This window comes from Geotrypetes seraphini, chromosome 6 (genome assembly GCF_902459505.1).
Source record: "Geotrypetes seraphini chromosome 6, aGeoSer1.1, whole genome shotgun sequence".
NCBI classification, from domain to species: Eukaryota; Metazoa; Chordata; class Amphibia; order Gymnophiona; family Dermophiidae; genus Geotrypetes; species Geotrypetes seraphini.
In genome coordinates, this window is record NC_047089.1 from 60,227,176 (window position 1) to 60,245,531 (window position 18,356).

The following is an 18,356-nucleotide window of genomic DNA, read 5'->3' on the forward strand; positions in this document are numbered from 1 at the left end:
TGTTCACTTTTTCCCAGAGTTGCACCTGACATTCTGTACTCTTATTCCTTATTTTTACTGCCTAAATGCATTACCTTGCATTTCTCCACGTTGAACTTCATCTGCCATTTCTCCGCCCATTTTTCTAACCGACACAAATCGCTCTGGAGTTCCTCACTGTCCTCCTGCGATCTGATTGCCCGGCAGAGTTTTGTGTCGTCTGCAAATTTGATGATCTCACTGGATGTTCCGTTTTCCAGGTCATTGATATAAATATTAAAAAGGATCGGCCCAAGTACCGAGCCCTGGGGTACACCACTAGTTACTTTCTCCCAGTCTGAGAACTTCCCATTTATGCCTACTCTCTGCTTCCTGTTTTCCAGCCATTTGCCTATCCTTCTTTGTATATCTCCCTCTATGCCATGGCTTTGTAGTTTCCTGAGAAGTCTTTCGTGTGGAACTTTGTCAAATGCTTTCTGGAAATCCAAGTATATTATGTCCACCGGCTTTCCACTATCAATTTGCTTGTTCACGGTCTCAAAGAATTGGAGTAAATTCGTCAAACACTATTTCCCTTTCCTGAATCCATGTTGACTGGGTTTCATCAAGTCGTGTGTGTCCAAGTGCTGAACTATGCTATCCTTGATCAGTGATTCAATCATCTTGCCGGGGACAGACGTAAGACTCACAGGTCTATAGTTGCCCGGTTCTCCTCTCGATCCTTTTTTGAAAATTGGCGTGACGTTCGCTTTCCTCCAGTCGTCTGGTATCTGACCAGTTCTGATTGACAGGTTTGCAAGTTTTTGCAATAACTCTCCGATTTCAACCTTCAATTCCTTCAAGACTCTCGGGTGAATTTCATCCGGTCCAGGGGATTTGTCACTTTTAAGTTTGTCGATCTGGTAGTATATCTGATCTAAGTTCACTTCAACTGTGGTGAGGCTGTCCTCTATTTCTCCTGTAAACAGTTTCTCCGCTTCAGGTATTGTTGAGGTGTCCTCCTTCGTAAAGACGGACGCAAAGAAGGAATTTAGTTTGTCTGCGATTTGTTTATCTTCCTTGATGTACCCTTTTCTTCCCTTGTCGTCCAGGGGTCCCACTGCCTCTTTTGCAGGTTTTTTCCCTTTCACGTATCTAAAGAAGGGCTTGAAGTTTTTGGCCTCCCGGGCTATTTTTTCCTCATAGTTCTGTTTTGCATCCCTCACCGCCTTGTGACATTTCTTCTGTTCATCTTTATGTTTGTTCCAGGCTTCGGTTGTCTTCGTGCATTTCCATTTTTTGAAAGAGTCCTTCTTTTCTTTTATGGCTTCCTTCACCTGTATGGTAAGCCATGCCGGTTCTCCTTTGCCTTTAGTTCTCCGATCTTTGGAAATCCTTGGAATGTAGAGATCTTGTGCTTCTGCAATAGTATTTTTCATTAGGCACCATGCCTGATCTACTGTTTCAAGTTTGTCCACCATCTTCTCGAGTCGTTTTGTTACCATGGCTCTCATGCAATCGTATTTACCCTTTTTAAAGTTTAAGGTGGTGGTTAAGGTTTTGGCATGTTTCCCTTTCCCGATGTCAAGTTTAAAGTTGATTACATTGTGATCACTCGTTCCCAGTGGAACCATGACTTCTACTTCAATGGGATTTAGGGAGGGAAGGAACAGAAAGGGAAAGAAGTTGGACACAAGGGATGGTGTGGAGGGGGGGATAAAGATACTGGATAGAAGGGTAGTTGGGAAAAGAAAGGGAGAGATGGTGGACCCTGGGGTGGTGGGGAAGGAGGGAGAGATGCTGGATGAAAGGGTAGTTGAGAAAAGGTGGATCTGTGGATGGAGATGAAAAAAAGGAAAGATGCCAGACCTCTGGGAGAGGGAAGGGAAACGGAAGGGGAGGACAGAAATTGCAGATGGATGGTTAGCATGGAGAAAGAAGAAAGAAGGAGACCCTGGCAAGCAAGTTATCAGAAGACAACCAGAGCCTGGGACCGACAAGATTTGAATAATGACCAGACAACAAAAGGTAGAAAAAATAATTTTATTTTCTGTTTTGTGATTACAATATGTCAGATTTGAAATGTATCCTGCCAGAGCTGGTGTTAGACCGCAAACGTGAGCTAGGATTTAACAGAGAGAGGAAAAGTCCTTTTTGTTTCTTTATTTTGTTTACACCACAGCGCCAGTGTGGTTAGGAGAAGCCAAAGGGAGTGAAGAAGCTATAAAATAAACCCACCAGGATGTTTGAAGAAAACACCCAATTGGGCAGGAAAATCGAATCGAATTGAAAAACCAATTCAATAGGCTGAATCGAATCAAAAATTTTTTTCCTGAATCGGGCAGCCTACTGGTAAAAGGCATGAGTAAGGATAGGGCGAGGATCTGTGCTTTAAGCCTGAATATTATCTATTCAAAGTGGTTGAACTCTGATTGTTATACAGTTTACGCTGCCTGGAACTGATAATAAGAACATAAGAACATAAGCGTTGCCTCTGCCGGGTCAGACCAGGGGTCCATCGTGCCCGGCAATCCGCTCCCGCGGCGGCCCCCCAGGTCCATGACCTGAAAGTGTTCCCTACCTAACCTAAAATATCCATACCCTATTCGCTCAATGTCCTGTAAGGTAAACCTCTATCTGTACCCTGTTATCCCCTTCGCTTCCAGGAAGTCATCCAGTCCCTTTTTGAACCCCAGAATTGTACTCTGTCCTATCACCTCTCCGGGAAGCGCGTTCCAGGTGTCCACCACCCTCTGAGTGAAGAAGAACCTCCTTGCATTCGTTATGAATCTGTCTCCTCTCAGTTTTTCTGAATGACCTCTTGTTTTAGTTGTCCCTGCTAGTCTAAAGAATCTGTCCCTCTCCACCTTCTCTATGCCTTTCATGATTTTATAAGTTTCTATCATGTCCCCTCTCAGTCTCCGCTTCTCCAGGGTAAAGAGCCCCAGCCTGTCCAACCGTTCGGCATATAAAAGGTTCTCCATACCCTTTATCATCCTCGTTGCCCTCCTCTGGACCCTCTCGAGTATTGCCATGTCCTTCTTGAGGTATGGCGACCAGTATTGGACGCAGTATTCCAGATGTGGGCGCACCATTGCTCGATACAGTGGCAGGATAACTTCTTTTGTTCTGGTAGTGATACCTTTTTTGATAATGCCCAACATTCTGTTCGCTTTTTTTGAGGCCACTGCACATTGTGCCGCCTGCTTCATTGTGTTATCCACCAATACCCCCAGATCTTTTTCTTGGCTGCCTTCCCCGAGTACCCTCCCTCCCATCGTATAGCTGTACATGGAGTTCCCCTTCCCTATGTGCAAGACCTTACATTTCTCCACATTGAAGCTCATCTGCCATTTTTTTGCCCACTCACTCAGTTTGTTCAGGTCGCTCTGCAGTTCTTTGCATTCCTCAACAGTTCTGGCCCTGCTGGAGAGTTTTGTGTCATCCGTGAACTTGATAACTTCGCACTCTGTCCCCGTTTCTAGATCATTAATAAATATATTGAACAGCAATGGTCAAAGAATTCCTATCAGAGTCAGCGCATTTAGCGCTCTGGGCCATGGTAGAAACCTCTACTGCAGCTTAGTAAAAGAAGGCCAACCAGTGGATGGGGATGGGGGGGAGGTCTGCCCCAGATGCAGCCCATAAAGGCCAGCATCAGGCCTTCCTCTCTGCCAGGTCCTGCCTTCATGGAAACAGGAAGTAGGCGGGACCTGACAGAGAGGAAGGCCTGATGCTGGCAAGAGCAGCGAGTTTTAAACACTGTGCTGCCAACTGTAGGAGTGAGAGAGGGGGAGAGAAATGCTGACCTGATTAGGAAGAGGGAGGGATGGTGGGAGAAAGATGACCAGGGAAGGGAGAGGAGAAGAAAGAGAGATGCCAGAGCATAAAGGGAGAGGGGGAGATGGAAGGGGAGGAGAGATAGTACAAAAGGAAGTGGGAACGGGCAATGGGCACTCCACTTAAGAACACTGATGTAAAACCAACTTGTTTATTTCATAAAAGGACACAAGCAGAAGCTGTGGACCTGACACAGCACTGTGTTTCGGCATCTGAGGAACGCCTGCATCAGGGATCACTAAAAATGGAACCAAACCTGTGGCATATATGTTCACAGATGACAGGTCTGGGATAAAACAAAACTTGGTCCAACTAACATGCCAGAGTAACCAAAATCACTGAAAAGCTACGGAAGCATTTTCAAAAAGGAGATGCCAGAGCATGGAGGGAGAGGGGGAGATGGAAGGAGAGGAGAGATCCCAAGGCATAGGGGAAGGGAAGAAGATGCCAGACCATGGGGTGAGTTGGGGGGTGGGAAGGAAAGAAGAAGAGAGAAATGCCAGAGCATGGGGGAGGGAGTGGAGACAGAAAGAAAAATGGAAGGGACAGAAAAGAGAGCGGACACTGAATGGACTGGGGAGTGAAGAGCAAATGAGGAAAGCAGAAATCAGAGATGACAAAAGGTAGAAAAAAAGATATATTTTTTTGTTGCTTTAGAATAAAGTAGTATTGTAACTGTACTGATAAATATTTATAAATAGAAAATGGAAATAAGGTAATCTTTTTATTAGACTAATTTTAATATTTTTTTTTACTACGTTTTGGAGACCAAAATCCCCTTCCTCAGGCTGTGGCATACCAAGGGGGGGGGGGGGATGGTCTGCCCCGGGTGCAGCTTCTAGGGGGTGCTCCTCCGATCTCTTTTTATATTGGGGGGGGGGGGGGGGAGTGTTACAAAAATTATTGGCTCCGGATGTCACATACCCTAGGTACGCAACTTGGCCCAACTTTTGGTTGGGGCTGTTAGAATCACATTTCCAGCTGCTTTGAAAACCACATGTGAACTGTAAACCGAAATCTTTAACTGTGTGTACAAGTTTCAAGGCAAACATCATCACAGAAAATGAAGTCGCCAATTTATTTTCTGTCACACCGATATCAGCCAAAGGCAGGTTATGCTCACGCAAGAAGAAGAATAAAGTTTTGTTGTTTTTTTTTTTTTTTAAACTAATCGCCTTAGAAACAAACCGAATCGGTTGCACCTAAAATACCGGGGAAAACAAAAGAGCCATCAAAAAGTCATGCTTTCCCTCTAAAATATAATGTAACCGGGCACGATTCTGAAGCCTGTGCAAAGAGTGCCGGCGAGCGGATGGTAAGAGGCAGCAAGCAGTCCGCTCGCACAGACCCGATCAGCTGTACCCGTGCGAGCAGCGACGCCGTCTCCCAGGGGCTGCCAAGCTCCTCTTTGCCTGCTGTTGCCAGGACCTCCCTATCTGACCGTGAAGCCACGCGCCGAATACAGCTCGAGCTCTGCAAACTCCAGGGGGGCGGGGTCACAACAAAGAGAGAAAGAGCCGGCTAAGCTCTTGCCAGGCTACAGACTACTTAAACCTAGTTCTCACTTACCCTCCCGTCTCGGCTCCCGAGTCCACACAGTCATCTTCAGCGGTTTGGCCGTCCATAGCGGTCCCGGTGCCTCCCGGCCCCTCCGCCTTTCCTCTTGCATTTGGGAACCAACTGTTCAGCATCCGATCCGCCTCCTTCCCTCTCTTCTAGCTCCTCCTCAACCCCCTGGCTGCGTCCTTTACACAGCACCAGTAAACGGCAAAGCCCTTGACGAGTTCCCCCTGAAATGTCACTCCCCCCTCCCCCACAGACCTTAACATTTTCTGCAGTTCTCTTTTTTTGTTCTCCCTTCTGTGGCCCTCGTCTGGCTCAGAGTTTTAGTTCTGCGGGTCCAGAGTCCATTAATAGGAAGTTTTATTAGGGTCTCCTTTTGCCCATGATTTAGGGCAGGGGTGTCAAAGTCCCTCCTCGTGGGCCGCGATCCAGTCGGGTTTTCAGGATTTCCCCAATGAATATGCATGAGATCTATTAGCATACAATGAAAGCACTGCATGCAAATAGATCTCATGCATATTCATTGGGGAAATCTTGAAAACCCGACTGGATTGCGGCCCTCGAGGAGGGACTTGACACCCTTGATTTAGGGGTTACTACAGAATTTTTTTCAATAATGTTGGATCTTTCCACAGCCATGGGAAGGGGCACGTGCATGCAAATGAGGTTCAGGGAAATTCACTGAAATTCCTTCAGATCAGGCACTGCACATACACAGGATAGTTCATGGAAAGAGACATAAATGTGTGCATGTGCCAGGAAAAGTTACATCGTAGGTATGCAAATCATAGGTGTGCCTTATTACACTTCTCCCTCCATATCCGCGGATTCGCTTATTTGCGATTTTTCGCCTGCTGACTCCGCCCCCTAATTTTTGTCACTGAACCCGGCTTTTCACTTTGGAAATCGCTGCTCCCGGTGGTTCATGGAGGAAATTGCAGCTCCCTGAAGGAAATCGCTGCTCCTGGCGTTGTACGGAGCAAATCGCAGGTCGGGCTATTCACGGTTTATCATCTTTTTCAGGTCTATTTTACTGAAAACCCACAAATAACATGCAAAAAGTTATTCGCAGCTTTTCAGTATTCACGGCTATGTTCTGCCTGCATCCCCCACAAATACAGAGGAAGTAGTGTATAGTGCATCACAAGCATATGCCATAAACATAATGGGCAGGGGGGGGGGGCAGAGAACTACCAGTAAACCACGAAATGTATATTTTTTGAACTTACACCATGCAGTCAGTCAGTCCTTTTAGTATACGGTTTTAATGAATACGCCTGAGACATGCCTTGAACACATGTGCCTGAGATGTGCTTTTAACATATATGGTTCAACGCTACTGGCACCTCCAGACCTGCTGGCAATTTTGGAACATTAACCCCCCTGTTTTACTAAGATGCACTAAGCGTTTTAGTGTGCGCTAAATCTACGCACGTGCTAACTACTAACGCATCCATAGACTAACATGCACACGTTAGCGTTTAGTGCGTGGTTACCATGCGCTAATATTTAGCACGCGCTAAAAAGCATAGCGCACCTTAGTAAAAGGAGCCCTAAAAGTCAGCGCTTCGTTTTGTGCATCACCCAGCAACGTCTGGACATTGCCTGGAGTGCTCATTTTAATATTAATGAGCTTGTTGTACTTCATTTCCATACTATTCTCGGAGGCTGCTACAGGGCATGGAAAAGACCATGCAGAGCCATTTTGTGCATCAGAAGCTAAAATGTTTGTATGCTAAACTGGTTAGAACTGGTTTAGCGACTAATGTTGAAGGCGTGGTAAGTTTAAAGCATCGGGGTCTCATTTTTTTTTTTTTTTGCATCTGTTTAGACCAGTGTTTTTCAACCTTTTTACACCTATGGACCGGCAGAAATAAAATAATTATTCTGTGGACCGACATCTGTCCATGGACTGGCGCTTGAAGAAAACTGGGCTAAGTCGTGGGCCAGACCCCGCCCATCTCTACCCAATCTCCACCCCAGACCCCGCCCCCATAATAGTACTAATTTCACGTCCCGTGCCTCATCTGGAAGCCTTCCCTCTGATGTTGCAACATCAGAGAGAAGGCTTCCGGTTCAAGCGCAGGATGCCTGTAGGAGCCACTGCCCGTGGCTTTGTGCACTGAATCAGTTAGGAAGAGGGAGCTGGCTCGAAGATAATGCCGCATCGATCGCACCATGGACCGGTGGTTGAAGAACACTGTTTTGGGCCTGATGCACGTGCTGGCCCTGTGGACCGGCACTGGTCCATGGACCAGTGGTTGAAGTACACTGGTTTAGACATTGCGACTCATGTTATTTGTTGGACTGTTGCTCATTCTGTGAACAATAAGGTAGAAGTCATTTTGATGTAATAGCAAAATCTCCTTTGGATATGTGAATATGTTATATCGTTGAAAGTTGGTTATCAGAATGTGTTCAGTTGTGTCCACCAGGCTTTACATAAGAACTTAAGTCCTGGGGACAGGTTAAGAAAGAGGCAGTTTGATAATTCTAAGGCGTGTTTTAAGATGTGCAATTAGCAGTGACTCCCTTGGATAATTGTGAGGTATTTGCACTTAGATTTTCCTTCTGGATTTTATACCTTCTTTACTATCCTCCAAGGTTAAAGAATCTAGGCTAATTGGAGGTTGCTGAATATTTTAGTTCATTTGAAGCAAGTTTAGGATGGTTTATACCTTTCAGGTATTTTATGGCAACGCAAAAGCGGTTTTTAGCACCAGCTGGTGCGCTGCTCCCGACACTCATAGAGTTCCTATGAGCGTCAGGAGCAGCGCAGACAATACAGCACGCCACACTTCTACGGTTTTGTAAAAAAAAAAAAAAAAAGGGGGAGGGGTAAGAATACTTCAGGTTTCCCAAGTACCTGTTTAAGCAAAGTGCTTTCTTTGCAAGGTAGAAAGAAAGATGGTGAAAAACCAAAAGTGTCAAGGATAAAGCAGTATACTTAGTTACTCTAGAAGAGCATATGCACAAGAGCTAAGGCCCATATGCACAAAACTCACTGTGCATGTAACGATCGTCATTAAACCAGTTGTAACTAGTTTAGTGCCAAAGTATTACATCTATCAGTGCCCAAAACGGTAAATCATGGTCTTTTCCGTGGTTTGTAGCAGCCTCTGATAATTGTATGTAAGTACATTACAACGAGCTCATCAGTGTTACAATGACCACTGCAATCAATGACCACATGATGCAAAAAAATGAAGCACCAGTTTTAATGGGCATAGATCAGTGGTCTCAAACTCGTGGCCCGGGGGCCACATGCGGCCCGCCAGGTACTATTTTGAGGCCCTCGGTATGTTTATCATAATCACAAAAGTAAAATAAAACAGTTTCTTGATTATATGTCTCTTTAGCTATAAATTACAATATTATTATCAAGACTTAGCTAAAAGGAAAGATTTATAAACTATAAAGAGTTTTACCTCATGCAAAATTGTCATTTCGTGAATAAGACATTAACAATTTTTTTTCTGAGGCCCTCCAAGTACCTACAAAGCCAAAATGTGGCCCTGCAAAGGGTTTGAGTTTGAGACCACTGGCATAGATGATATGTGCGTGTTACACATGCACAATATCTATCCTCATTAAAAATTTAAAAAGAAAGTTGTGCCTACCCCGCCCCCCTGACGACAGCCCACTCCCTCCTTCCTTAGCATAACTGGACCCTCCCAAACCCCATGATCTAACCTGGCCTAACCCCCCCCCCCCACCTTATTCAGATGTCCACTCCCTCCTGTCTCGGCATAACTGGACCCTCCCACATCTCACGACCCGACCCATCCTGACCCCTGTACCTTATTCAGATGACAGCAGGAGAGATGCCCACTCCCTCCTGCCTCGGCATAACCAGACCCCCCCACCACACACACACACTCTATGACCCGATCCAATCCTCGTACCTTATTCAGATGACTGCAGGAGAGATGCCCACTCCCTCCTGCCAGCAGGCCCACCTCTTCAAAATGGCAGGCCTTCCCTTTCTCGATGCATCCTGGGATGCACTGGGAGGGGCCTAAGGCTCTGATTGGTCCAGTTACCTAAGGCTACTCCCATAGGAGGGGCTTTTGGCATTTGAACCAATCAGTCTTAGGCCCCTCCCAGTACATCCCAGGGAGTGGTCTTAGATGCCTGGGCCAATCAGAGCCTTAGGCCCCTCCCAGTGCATCTCAGGATAAAATAAAAAGAATCCTCCTGACCTGCCAAGAAGTTGTGTTTTCCAGGACCATATACCCTTCCAAAAAGACTTAAGAAGCACAATATCCAGAGACAGAAAACAAACCTGGGAATATGAACCAAAACCCAAGACAATTTGATGTGCAGAACTTTTCTCTGGACTTTGGACCAATGACAACTGAAGGAGGGATAATAGCATAAAATGAACAAATTCATGCTTTCTTAGAAGTACAAGTACAGTAGCTAGCTAGGTGTTTAAGAAACGTGACACTGTGAACATGCCATGCTCCTGCAAGAGAATAATTGTAGCTGAGATCAACACAAGCATACAGCATGACCAAGGTCATCGGCTGGTGGTATGTGGCCGCCTACACAGAGTTTTATCGAGTATTGTTGGATTATTGTTTTCACTGTGTGGCGTTAGTGAGACAGTGGATACCAAATTTGAGAAACAAATTAAAAGAAAACCCCCAAATATAATAAATTGCCTACATAAGCCCTCCTCCCCATTGGTTATTTTAAGGAGACATTAATCTGAGAGAAAATAAACAACCTACAGAATGCAAAGGCAAAATATAGAGGGCAGCTACCGACATGATGGGACAGCGCATTTATAGATGGATTTGCATGCACTGCCTCCTTGAGATGCAAATCTATCTCATGCATATTTATTGTGGATATCCTGAAAACCTGACCTGGCTCCAGCTCTCGAGAACCGGAACTGCCTACCCCTGGCCTAGAGTGATATTCACATTTGGTTGTATATGTTATAACAGGGATCTCAAAGTCCCTCCTCGAGGGCCGGAATCCAGTTGGATTTTCAGGATTTCCCCAATTTCATTGTATGCTAATAGATCTCATGCATATTCATTGGGGAAATCCTGAAAACCCGACTGGATTCTGACCCTCGAGGAGGGACTTTGACACCCCTGTGTTATAAGGTGTCATATGGTCTTGTACCCACTTATCTCGTGTACCATATTTGCAAACTGAAGTCATTCACAGCGCACTCATGCTCTTTTTGGTTTTCCATCTGTTAAGGTTGTTTATATCAAATATACTTTCAACGGGTTTTGTCGTTTCAGGCTGCAACTTGGGATGAAGATTTTAGTTGTCGGATAGAAACTGCTGCCTCCTATCAGCATTTTGGGAAATTATTGAAGACTTACTTATTTACTTATTGACTGTTCAATTTTTACTTCAATTTTGTTAACTGCATAGAACTTTAAGGTACTGCAGTATGTAAATATATTGCTATGTTTATAGAATACCGTTCAGTGACGATTTTTTTCAGCACTGAAGTTTGCTCACCATTTACTGACTCCAGACCTACATGCTAAGAAGCACATAGGTATTAAGAGGCTGATTCTGTTAGCAACGCTCGCCATGACAGGCGACTAGAAAACAGGCATCTGCCATGTGTCAATCACGACAGGCGCTGCTTACAGAATCGTGACTAGCAAGGACCCTAGGCACTGGAAACATAGGCCAGGATTTTACATGCCTATATTTCCGTTGCCTAGGGTCCTTGTAGTATCGCTGCCAATGGTGCCTAGTGATTCTGATGTCCGGCGCCGCCCCTGAACACTCCCACTTCTAGACGTCAATGTCACTAGGCACGGCTAGGTGCCATGGACCCAGGCGCTGGTCCTGGAGGGTGCCTAATTTTTTTAAAATCCATTTTTAATCATTTTTTAATGGTGTGATCAATTATTGCGCCACTTAAAACCAATTAAAACACTTAAGTTAGGCGCTGGCAGGTGCGACCTAGGCGCCTGATTTTGAGAATCAGGCCCAAAATGGACTTCTTAGCATTTAGCATGTGCTAATTCCATTAGCACGCCCTAAGCTTTAGTAAAAAGGGTCAACCACGCTGCGCATTCAAGGCCCTGATAATAGCGCATAAAAGAATATACGCCACCACCCCAACCTATATAGGATCCAAGATAACCCTATACATCCCCACCCGCCTCCTCCGCTCTGAAACGGAGAAACGCCTATGCATCCCTCCAGGAAGGTCTCTCCTGTCCAAAACTGCCCACAAAATCTCCTACAGCCACTTCATAGTAACATAGTAGATGACGGCAGATAAAGACCCAAATGGTCCATCCAGTCTGCCCAACCTGATTCAATTTAAATTAAAAAAAAATTTTTTTTTTCTTCTTAGCTATTTCTGGGCAAGAATCCAAAGCTCTACCCAGTACTGTGCTTGGGTTCCAACTGCCAAAATCTCTGTTAAAACCTACTCCAGCTCATCTACATTCTCCCAGCCATTGAAGCCCTCCCCAGCCCATCCTCCACCAAACGGCCATATACAGACATAGACTGTGCAAGTCTGCCCCATCTGCAAGTCTGCCCAGTACTGGCCTTAGTTCAATTTTAATATTATTTTCTGATTCTAGATCCTCTGTGTTCATCCCATGCTTCTTTGAACTTAGTCACAGTTTTACTCTCTACCACCTCTCTCGGGAGCGCATTCCAGGCATCCACCACCCTCTCCGTAAAATAGAATTTCCTATCATTGCCTTTGAATCTACCACCCCTCAACCTCAAATTATGTCCTCTGGTTTTACCATTTTCCTTTCTCTGGAAAAGATTTTATTCTACGTTAATACCCCTCAAGTATTTTAACGTCTGAATCATATCTCCCCTGTCTCTCCTTTCCTCTAGGGTATACATATTTAGGGCTTCCAGTCTCTCCTCATACGTCTTCTGGCGCAAGCCTCCTATCATTTTCATCGCCGTCCTCTGGACTGCTTCAAGTCTTCTTAAGTCCTTCACCAGATACGGTCTCCAAAACTGAACACAATACTCCAAGTGGGGCCTTACCAATGACCTGTACAGGGGCATCAACACCTTCTTCCTTCTACTGGCTACGTCTCTCTTTATACAGACCAGCATCCTTCTGGCAGCAGCCACTGCCTTGTTACACTGTTTTTTTGCATTTAGATCTTCGGACACTATCACCCCAAGGTCCCTCTCCCCGTCCGTGCATATCAGCCTCTCTCCTCCCAGCATATACCGTTCCTTCCGATTATTAATCCCCAAATGCATTACTCTGCATTTCTTTGCATTGAATTTTAGATGCCAGGCATTAGACCATTCCTCTAACTTTTGCAGATCCTTTTTCATATTTTCCACTCCCTCTTTGTGTCTACTCTGTTACAAATCTTGGTATCATCTGCAAAAAGGCACACTTTTCCTTTTAACCCTTCAGCAATGTCACTCACAAACATATTGAACAGGATTGGCCCCAGCACCGAACCCTGAGGGACTCCACTACTCACCTTTCCTTCCTCCGAGCGACTTCCATTAACCACCACCCTCTGGCGTCTGTCCGACAGCCAGTTTCTAACCCAGTTCACCACTTTGGGTCCTAACTTCAGCCCTTCAAGTATGTTCAACAGCCTCCTATGAGGAACTGTATCAAAGGCTTTGCTGAAATCTAAGTAAATTACATCTAGCATATGTCCTCGATCCAACTCTTTGGTCACCCAATCAAAAAATTCAATCAGGTTCGTTTGGCACGATTTACCTTTTGTAAAGCCATGTTGCCTCGGATCCTGTAATCCATTAGATTCAAGGAAGTACACTATCCTTTCTTTCAGCAGCACTTCCATTATTTTTCCAACAACCGAAGTGAGGCTCACCGGCCTCTAGTTTCCTGCTTCATCCCTGTGACCACTTTTATGAATAGGGACCACATCCGCTCTCCTCCAATCCCCAGGAATCACTCCCGTCTCCAGAGATTTGTTGAACAAGTCTTTAATCGGACTCGCCAGAACCTCTCTGAGCTCCCTTAGTATCCTGGGATGGATCCCGTCTGGTCCCATCGCTTTGTCCACCTTCAGTTTTTCAAGTTGCCCAACTCTTTGCCCAACTCTGGAACCAACTCCCCCCGCAAATCAGATTACAGAACTCATTGATGACCTTCCAGAAAGCGGTAAAGACCCTCGTCTTCAACTAAAATTCCAACTGCAATCAACCCCCATTGCCCCTAAAATTCCCCTTTCCTCCTGCACCCACTTCTCCATTCTTAACCTATACTTAAGTTGCTGTATAGACTTTGTATTGTCCAAATGTATTCCACTGTGAATGTTTGCTTGTAACTCGTTCTGAGCTCCTGGAAGGACAGGATAGAAATCGAATTAAATAAACAAATAGTCTTTTCTCGCCTTCAATATGTTATTCTAAGAGATCTTAATGATAGGAGGATCTGTAAATTGACTACACAGCACTACATTTTATAAAAGGAACAGATGTTACTGTATATGGAAATCTACACACAACAGTAGTGTCCTAATACTGGCATTGTATATTTATAGTTGATTTTACCATTTCATAATTCTGATCTGAGGAAGAAGGAGTTACCTTCGAAAGCTAATCATAAACTACATTATTTTTTCCCTTTATGTTTTTGTTTTATTTCTACATATTCCTTTATAATTAACATTTTGATTGAAAGCATCAACACTACCATAAATATTTATTATTGCTGCCTTTGAGAATAAAATTACAACCATTGTTTCTTTTTTGATTCCTTTTAATTTTTTAAAAGGAAAGCAAAAATCTGTCTCCAGTTCATGAATGCTTCTTCTCTTGCACCGTGAGGGATTGGATCGGATCTGTGTCCGGGAGGCTGATTCACAAATCGCCCTCATGCAAATGAGGGCGATCGGAATCACGCCAACTGCCTGCCCAGATCGCTCTATAGCTATCTCAGGGCATGCAAAGACCCTGAAGGAGGCCTTTACTACATGGCTTTTTATTTACTAATGACTGACTTCAGTGTTTTTGTACATATATTAAAAGCTTGATGGACACATGATTTAATTTCTATTCTTTATTTTATTTTGTGCACAAGAGGCACATTGATGTTCCTAGTGACCAGATCACACAGTGGAAGGTCTTAAAAGATTTGCTCTTTGGTAGAGCATGTGTTCTTGAAAAAGGCACAGAGAACTGAAGGCTCTCGTTTTTCACAAAAATTAATTTTGTTCCTTGATCATAATAGATACTGTTACACTGATTTACAATCTCTGGTTAATAGACTGTGTAATGGGAGTGTTTAACAATATACATGCATTTCTAACATTATGAAACACTAACTTGCATGTTAACGGACCCTTTTACTAAAGGGCAATAGAATCTGGGCTCAGCACAACTTAACTTAAGACTTGCCTGCACAGTATGCCCAGATTCTTTTTTTTTTTTTTTTTTTTAATTATCTTTATTAGCAACTGCAAAGGAACATACAACCATGAGCAGAGTAATCATAAGACAGAGCGGGCAGAAAAACAGCACTGGAAACTATGACAGCAAATGTTGCTCAGTACAAAAACCAGATTCAACACAGCAGTATTTAGGGCTTTTTTTATTTATTTTTATTTTGCAGGTCTCATGCTAATCTTTCCATTAGCATGTGGGACTTGCAAAAAAATTAGCACGGCACTTACTGCCTCCTATTTAGGAGGCACTAAGTCCCAGATTCTGTCAATGACGCCTAAAGTAAGGTATCTAGATCGGTGCGCCTAGCCGATCTAGGCGACTTAATTAATTAAAAGGCTTAATTATCACCAATAATCAACAATTAGCACCTTGTAATTCACGTAAATTGTACTTAATTGGACGGTAGGTGCCTCACTTTGTAAGCACCTAGTCTTAGGGCCTACTGGAAAATAGGCATGGTTAGGAGGTGGATTGTGGGCATGTTTTTCATGTAGGTGCCTGTTTTGGACTTAAGTGCACTCATTTAGGCCAAGAAAACCCTGGCATAAATAGGGTGCGCCTAGGGTTAGGGTGCATAGCAACACCTACACCCACTGTAGGCGCCAGTAGGCACAATTCTTTAAATACGCCTGACTTTTATAGAATTGTATTTAAGCGCCACACTAACTGGGTGCGACTAAGTTGTAGGCGCCATTTGTACAATCGGGGCCTAAGTGCTTTTGCATTAACCAGTTTGCACACGCCAATGTGGACGTGTTAGCTGGCGTATGCTTCCATGCCCGTTTTCTGCCCACGACACGCTCCCTCTAAAAAGATATTTTACAACGGTAGTTAACTTGCACTTAGCACACACTAATGGGAAAAACACTACAAAACGCTTTTAACATGTTTTATGGTTGCCTGTTTTTCACCTGCTAAGTGCATGTTGGGCCCCCAGGTTACACATGGAAGTTAGTTTTTCACAATTTACATGTGTCAGTTGCATGTGAATGCCTGCCACTTTGCAAACATGCACACATTCATGCCACTAATTACACAATAGAGGCTGCAATTCTTCTTTATATTAATTGTGGAACTGGAAATAAACTATGGCAGATAAAGGAGAAGTCCCTTAGTTGTTCCTGCAACAGACTGGCCCAACAAGTACTTTTTACAAACCTATACCTGCAGGAAATGAGCTGTAAATCCTAACATTGATATATTGGGGCTTACACGTGCATTCCATTTCTGAATATGCAGATTTTGATTCTGCGACTAACCAACAGTAAAGTAAACAAGAAAGGTCTTCACAGAACAGTCATAGGAAACCACAAAATGGAGGTGGCCAAACAGAGATGTCGACCACAGATGTAAATATGAAGACTTTATTTATGAGTTGACAAGTCTGTGTTTCAGCACTATGTCTGTGTCAGGCGTCATTGCCTAATGCCAGTATTTGCACTACTCCCACACTTGGGGTGACCAGATGTCTGGAAAAACCTGGACATGTCCTCTTTTTAGAGCACTGTCCAGGTTCCCGGACAGACCTTCCAAAACCTGGCAGTTTGTCTGGGTTTTGGAAAGCCCTGACAAGCTCCGTCCACATTTGGAGGGCTTCTCTGAGCAAGTGAGGATGATGTCACACACATCTGCATATGCTCCAGGCCCTCCAGACACAGCTGGACCTTATCGGGGAAGACGAGAAGAGGCTTTGTGGGGGCGAATGTTGGATGCAGAACTGGGCAGGGCTGGGATGGGGCCAGAGGCGGAACAGGGCAGGACCATGTGTTCAGGGTTGTACCGCTGAAAATATTGTAACCCTACCCACATTTAGATGCTTTTGATGCTATCTGGGGCACAGTGAACACAGCATCCATCAGAATTTTGATACAATGACCCCTGATGCAGGCATTGTGCTGTGCCTTTATATTTGCATCTGTGGTTCACATCTATGTTTCTTTGGCCACATACACTTTGTGGTTTCTTAGATTTTAATTCTGGCCAAGCTCTGCCCAAACTGTGCCTCCCCAAATTATGCCCTCTTACAATCTATGAGGGTTTTTTTTTAAAGTTTAGTAAAAAAGTAAGTCTGTTTTATTTCTCAATATACTCTCCATTGAGGGCTATCCCATCGGAAAAATAGGTGCTGTCAAACTCTGCAAAACATTCATTGAGGGCATCAATGACATCCTCATTCGATGAGCCAAATTTTTAAGTTTGGGAACAGGAAAAAAGTTGGATGGGGCCAAGTTCAGGGAACAGGGCAGATGAGGAATCAATTTGAAGCCCAATTTGTGCAATTTTGAATTGTGATGGTTGATATGTGGGATGGCGCATTGCCTGGTGATAGAGCACTTTTTCGCGTGCCAATCTTGGCCGTTTTTCCTTCAAATCATCTTTCAAACAGTCCAACAATGCTGCAAAGTTTTACCTTTTTCCAAGTCGTCAAACAGGATTATTCCTTGGAAATCCCCATGAAACAGTGGCCATCACCTTCCCACCTGACAAAATGGTCTTTGCCTTCTTTGACGCACTTTTACCAGTCGTCCAATTTCTTTGAGTGCTGCTTCGACTTAGATGTGTAGGATCCAAGTTTTGTCCACAGTCATGAATCGATGCAAACATTCCTGAGGATTATGATTAAACACTGCCCTGAAATGTCCTTTCGTGTGTATTTCTGGTCGATAGTCGACAAATATGGCACACAGCTTTTTCATGTTAAATTTTTTGTGCAGGATATGCAGGATATTGTGCACTCATTCACTTGAGATGCCTATAGTCTCAACATTCTTGCGCATCTTTACTTGGCGGTCTTCCATAACGATACAATGGATTTTTTTCAATCATATCCTTTGTGGTGTCTGGAGTGCACTTCATCTTTGGTGCAGGTACGACCACAATTAAACTTATTTACCCAGAAATAAAAGGTCTTCAACGTTGGTGCAGAGACCACATGAACTTCATCCAACTCGGCTTTGATTTGCGCAGCCATCCACTTCTTCAGATAAAAATGTTTAATTGCTGCACGGAACTCATTTGTTTACATTTTTATGATAAATGCGAATGTGGTTGATTCAAATGGCTGTCAAATGTATCTGGCTGAAACTTGGGTGTAAATGGGTGTAAATGCTGGCTTTTATATGTCTAAATTGGAAATAGAGCTTCTAAAATAAGGGCTATTTTTTCCTCCCAATCTTGGGCTTTGAAATTACTTCCTAGCAAAATCTGTACTTGAGCAGCTGGTGTGATAATTCATTCAGACTTCTGCTGTTTCACAGCTCATGACTTTTGTTTATGTACAATAATAGTTCAGAATGGTAAATATTCTTATTTTGACTCTAGACAAAATTTTTCTGGTAAATGTGTCACGTTTTAAATAAAAAAACAACAACTTATGGCTTGAAAATAGTCCATCCCCACACGAAGCCGAAGTGTAGACGATGTTAGAAGCCATGATTCATTGTTAATTCACAACACACTGATTTACCACTGCTAATTAACAGCTTGATGGTGCACTGTCAGTGCACAGCCCTTAATCCCAATTAAAGAGCACTACAATGACAATTCAAGCAATCATTTAAATGTGCGTGAGGTGAATGTATAACAGA

General features: G+C 43.9%; 1 protein-coding gene across 6 annotated transcripts in view; it reads right to left on the reverse strand.

Moving 5' to 3' along the window:
- The window catches only part of FAM124A (family with sequence similarity 124 member A), a 76,092-nt gene extending 70,561 nt beyond the window's left edge, over positions 1-5,531 (reverse strand). For 5 of the 6 annotated variants that reach the window (XM_033949881.1, XM_033949880.1, XM_033949882.1 and 2 more), the window contains exon 1: positions 5,368-5,531. In XM_033949881.1, coding sequence (XP_033805772.1) covers positions 5,368-5,489 — 122 coding nt within the window. In that variant the 5' untranslated portion in view covers positions 5,490-5,531. Of the gene's footprint in view, positions 1-5,160; positions 5,245-5,367 lie in introns of those variants that run through there. The other variant, XM_033949883.1, reaches the window with a different exon arrangement.
- Positions 5,532-18,356: the final 12,825 nt, after the last annotated feature.